This window comes from Suricata suricatta, chromosome 8 (genome assembly GCF_006229205.1).
Source record: "Suricata suricatta isolate VVHF042 chromosome 8, meerkat_22Aug2017_6uvM2_HiC, whole genome shotgun sequence".
NCBI lineage: Eukaryota > Metazoa > Chordata > Mammalia > Carnivora > Herpestidae > Suricata > Suricata suricatta.
The window spans coordinates 137629599-137634897 of record NC_043707.1 but is presented as its reverse complement, the minus strand read 5'-3'; the positions used below and the strand labels follow the sequence as shown (position 1 = coordinate 137634897).

The following is a 5299-nucleotide window of genomic DNA, read 5'->3' as shown; positions in this document are numbered from 1 at the left end:
ACGCGGAGCGCAGACGGCGCCGGAAGGCGAAGACCCGCGGGAGCAGTCCCGGGAGGGCAGCTCCCGGCCCGCGGCCGGGCTTTAAGGAGGCGGCGTCGCCCGCCCCGCCCCGTCACTCCCCGCGGAGTCTGGAGGCCTGCGGGTCCCACCTCCCGTCTTTGTTCTTCCGCAGGGGAGGGGCGAGAGGGGGTCTGCAGAGCCCCCGCGGGGCCGCTCGCGGCCTCCGCATCACATCTGCGGCGGGGTCGCGGGCCAGGGCGCGCGCGAGCACCCGCAGTGGTGTGTGGGCGCCACCGAGACCTCCGCCGCCCTGAACTCAGGTCCTCCTTCGCGCTCAGCACGTCCTCTGAGCCCCGCCCTAGGCCGGGGCGGGGGACCTTCGCGGCAGGACCGCCGAGGCCGGGGTCTCTTTGAGCTCCCGCGCAGGTTTCGAAACAAGGGGAGGGACTCCCCCCTCGAGTAGCTCCGCGGACTGAAGGGCTGAGCTGGAAGGGGAAACCGAGGCCCAGAGTCAAGTGCCAGCTTGCTCGGGCCCTAGCCTCTCGCCCTCGCTCTCACGACCTCATAGAATGTTACAGCGGCTCACCAAGTTAGGGATCATTGGGTTCTCCCGTGCTTGGATTTGGATGGGTAAACTGAGGCCCAGAGTGGACGAGGCAATCCGGGAGCCCTGGGCTCATTTTCATTTCAGTTGGCTCCGGCGGCGGGTTCCTACCCGCGGGACAGTCGGCGCTCACGTGACCGGCGGGGCGTCCTGGGTGCCCGCTGCCCGCCTCGGGCCCCAGCGGTCCGCAGGGCCCGCCTCCGCGCCGCGTGGCCGTTGCTGTACCAAACGGGCTGGGCGTCCCCCGCCCATCTGCTCGGGGCTGCCCTCCCCCAGCCGGCTGGCGGGGCAACGGACAGCCTTAAGGACTTGCCGGCCGACCTGTAGGCCAATGGGGGCGAGACCCACAGAGAAGGACCAAGAAGAGGTACCCTGGGGCTGAGCCGACAAGCGCTGTCCAGGGTACTGGACGGATGTCTTCCCCACCCCCACTCGCTGCCCAAACCCCATCTCTGCCCCCTATCCCCGCTGCTCGCTCCAAGTCCCCGTGCCCATGCCCCCCAGCAGGGTCTGAGAAAACCGGCTTGGCTATCAGGAAGGGGCCTGGAGCAGTCAGGGTGACCAGGGGCTCAGGTCACCCATCCCTACCTATGACATATTTATGGAGCTGGTTCTGTATGCCAAGCACCTTTTAGCCCTCCCCTCCATTAACCTCCATAACAGTCCTAATTATGAGACAAAACATTCAATACTTTGGGCCCAGCAAGGCCTGAGAATGCCTGAGCCCCTGTCCTCAGGGTACCTATGGACCAGCCCCCTCCAAGGCAAGGAATTGTTCTTTAAGGGATCAGGAAAGGGTTTGGGGACCATTTAGCAGACCACTGATGCTTCACATGTCTCCCCGCCCCCCAGGATCCCCCCACACTGCCTGACTCAGCTCTGTGCCCACAAGCCGACCCTACTTCAACATCTGCATCTTTCCTGACAGACTAGCTCCTGGGGGGACAGGGTAGGGAGGAAGATTGCTTCAAGAACACCCCCTCCATGCCTGTGGATCACCATTGGGAGACGGGGTGGCGAAGCAAACTCCCTTTTCAGTGTCAGTTACTCCAGATTTTAAGTTTTTTCCCTCCATTCTCCCACTGCTGTGAAGGACTTTGACCAGTTTGGCCCGTTCCCTTCAACCAAGGATTCTGGGGGTTTTACTGCTTGCCTGGAGCAAGGAGTTATTTATGACCAGGGAAACACGTAAGACAACTGAGTGGGCAGAGTGCCAGAGTGCAGGCTTTAGAGGAGGGTACAGTGGGGTCACACTCCCCTCTGGCTCCCTGCCCTTGGGTGGGGGGAGAGGTGTGAACAGGGTAGGTGATGGGCCTGAGCCCAGCAGGGGGATGAGAGGAAGCCTCCCGGTGGGGAGGGAGCTGACATCTGGAGGGCACAGTGGAGGTGCTCTGAGCATTTGTGTCACCCCAGGCCAGATACATTCAAAGAATTTAACCTCCTGGTGCCTCAGCTTCCCCAGCTATAAAATGGGGATAGTGATTGTACCTCTTTCATAAGTGTTGCTGTGGAAATTAGATACACAGGTGAAGGGGAAACTATTGCCTTCAGCTATGACCAATTCTATCGCTCATCCTGTCTGCAAAACAAAGCGTGCTCCAAAGAAGCTGTGGGGCAGACAAGGCCGACATGCTACACATGCAGCTCAAACGACAAAGTGGGGAAAGTAAGTGAAAATTCCTCTGAAACTAAAAAGGGAAGGACAGGGGTACCTGGGTGGTCAGTCCGTTGAGCGTTCTGCTCTTGATTTTGGCTCAGGTCCTGATCTCACGGTTAGTGAGTTGGAGCCCTGCATGGGGATCTGTACTGACAGTGCGGAGCCTCCTTGAGATTCTCTGTCTCTGTCTCTCTCTCATAAATAAATAAATATTTTTAAATCCCTACCAAATTGCTTTAAAACAATAAAAAGGGAAGGGCAACCCCATCCCAGGTTAACATATGCCTCCGTCTTGTCATCCACTTGAGCGTGTTCTGGACCCACAGCAAAGCCCAGCATTTGATCAGCTGGGCCGTCTCTCCCAAGGAAGATCCGGGCTGGTTCTCCTTCCAGAACTCTCCCAGGATCACAGTAGCGGGAGCCACGAGGCTGTTCAGTGACTCCTGAGTGGCCCTGGTCTTAACAGCATCTTCCAGAATGAGAACTTGCAGCTCCTTCCCTCACCTGTGACCAAGGAGGGAGGCCTGGGTGGGGGGGGGGGGGGGGGGGCTGGAAACCAGTGACAATCCTAAGGCACCCAGGGAGGGACCCTGCTCTCTGACTGGCTCGGCCCCCTTGCCTGCTCAACTTCTGAGTAGAAATTCTGAGGTGGACCTGGTGCTGGCGCTTTCTCGGTGGTGCTCCCCACGCTCCAGAAAGACTCCCTCCTCTTGCGAGTTCTTGCTGGAACTTCAGCTCACCAAACCCGTCGCTTTTGTTTTGCTTGTTAGGCAAAGGAATGTCCCATAACTCCCTCTGACTTTTTCAGAAAATGCACTTGCCTGTTTCCCTAACGCTTAGAGACTAGGTGGAGGGAGCTCAGGCAGACGGCATTCCGGAGTCTGTCACACTCTGTCCCCTCCAGCTGGGTGACAGGGAGGAACTTGAACTTCTCTTGCTGCTCAGAAGAGGGAACAGTGGTGACTGAAAGCAGTGTAACTGAGCCCTGCGCTGGAGGGAGCCAAAGACCTGGGGGGTGAGGGCATCTCCGTTGTGATGCGTTTATGTTAAAGCCAATTTGGGTGTAAGATTTGCCCTTTCTAACTATAAACGTCTCTGGGTTAACGTCCAAAAATATATATATGTGTTCGGGGCGCCTGGGTGGCTCAGTCGGTTAAGCGTCCGACTTCAGCTCAGGTCATGATCTCATGGTTTGTGGGTTGGAGCCTTGAGTCCGGGTCTGTGCTGACAGCTCGGAGCCAGGAGCCTGCTTCAGATTCTGTGTCTCCTTCTCTCTCTGCCCCTCCCCCACTTGTGCTCTGTCTCTCAAAAATAAATAAATGCAAAAAGGATTTAAATATATATTTTTTCATATACAGGCAAAGCTTAGCATGGCGCCTGGGAAGCAGGAGGACTTCCACAAATGTGTCCTTGTTGGCATGGGCTCTCTGGGGCCACCGGGCAGGACCTGGCGGACCCAGTGGAGCCCGAAAAGGGCGGGAAGCCCTGGATCTCAGGTGTTCTGAGAGGAGTCTGGGAGTGCAGAGCATGAATAGCAGGGCGTTTACTCATGGAGGAGGTTCAAGGGAGGGGCACCCAAGATGAGCCGTTTTAGGTCTTTGTCTTCACAGCGCCCCCTGCCCCTTGCAGGCCCCACGGCGTGCCTGCCACTGGGTGTGCTGGAGAGACCCAGCTCTAGCAGGCTTCGAGAGCCCCTAGAAGCCAGGAGGCTGCCAGAAGACTCCGTCCTCCCGCCACTTGTCTGAAAACCACTGGGTGGGGGTCCCAGGCCCCTGTTGTTACAGGTCCCGTCGGGGGAGCAAGGTCGTTCTGGCCCTTTGAAATGAGTGCAAACCCACCAGGCCCTCAGGCCGGGCAGCTCTGGTTTCCCAGGGCACCTGGGAACCCTGGAGGTGATGGTGCACAGCGCCACCAGGTGTCAGCCCCGGAGTCCCACACCAGGACCCTCACTGTTCCGGAAGCAGGTTCATTCTACAGCCTTCCTACAGGTCAGGGTGTCCCTGAGCTGGTCCTAGCTAGGTGCTGAGTGAAACAAGCCCTCGCAGGGCGCCAGTGGGGGATGAGTGTGGGGGAGGGGAGGAGTGGGAAAGGAAGGGCACAGGCTGTTTCAACTTCACAAGATGTGCTCACTGTGCTCCCATAACCAGGCACCCCCCCCACCTCCCGCTGGCAGCTTGTCCTCCTGTCCAGCTCCCACGAAAAGCTTCCGGCTATGCAGGCAGACTGGTTTGGCACATGTGAGTTCTGGCCCGCTGCCTCCTGGAACTTTCCTGAGCCCTCAGGGAAGTGTCTTGGACCTGCTCCCCAGGTGACTGCTCTGGTGACCTCCCCGCTGCCCCCAGCCCTTGCATCTCTACTTTCCTTTCTCCCTATTTGGCAGCCCCAGGCCCCCCAGCTCACTGCTGACCACCCCCACACACACACACACACCTCAGAGAGAGGTCCTGGGTGTTCTCTGAGCTCACAGCCTCCAGACTCGGACACCTGAATGTACCAGGCATTCGTGGGCCCTTCCTTCTCTTTCTGAGGCTCCGAGGACAATTCTTGGGGCCTGGCGGGTTCAGCACCTGTTGCTCCCCCACTTTGGCACAGACCCAGAGCCCCTCAAGGACTTGTGTCACCTGTCCCTGCTGCAGGGTCTTGTCAACCCTGCCTGGAATGCCCCCTTATCATTCAAAACCCAGCCCACCATACCTCCACAGACGGACCTTTCTCTGACCACCCCCCTCGCCCCTACAGCTCACTCTCTGCCCCCATATTCCATTCTGGGGATACTCGTCAGTCTCTGGAATGGTGGTAATTATTTGCTGGCTTGTGTCGCCAGCGCCTGGCACAGCATGTAGTGGGCACTGGGTTGGAGAATTCATTCGTTTGGGGGCTCTGTTCGCCAGTGCCTGGACGGGTCTCAAAATCGAACGAACCCAGTCTTTACTTCTAAGGGAGCGGAATCTGGAGAGATGTCCCCGTGCGCACTGGCCTTTGTCGCCGGCCCGCGGGGCGGCGCAGCGGAGGCGGGGCGGAGGCGGCGCGGCGGGCGG

General features: G+C 58.9%; 1 protein-coding gene across 1 annotated transcript in view; it reads left to right on the top strand.

Moving 5' to 3' along the window:
• The first annotated feature begins 2233 nt into the window (after positions 1–2233).
• Positions 2234–5299, top strand: part of ESPN (espin) — a 33307-nt gene continuing 30241 nt past the window's right edge. The window contains exons 1-2 of the mRNA XM_029945932.1: positions 2234–2270; positions 4134–4249. Of these exons, the coding sequence (XP_029801792.1) occupies positions 2234–2270; positions 4134–4249 (153 nt within the window). The remainder of the gene's footprint in view (positions 2271–4133; positions 4250–5299) is intronic.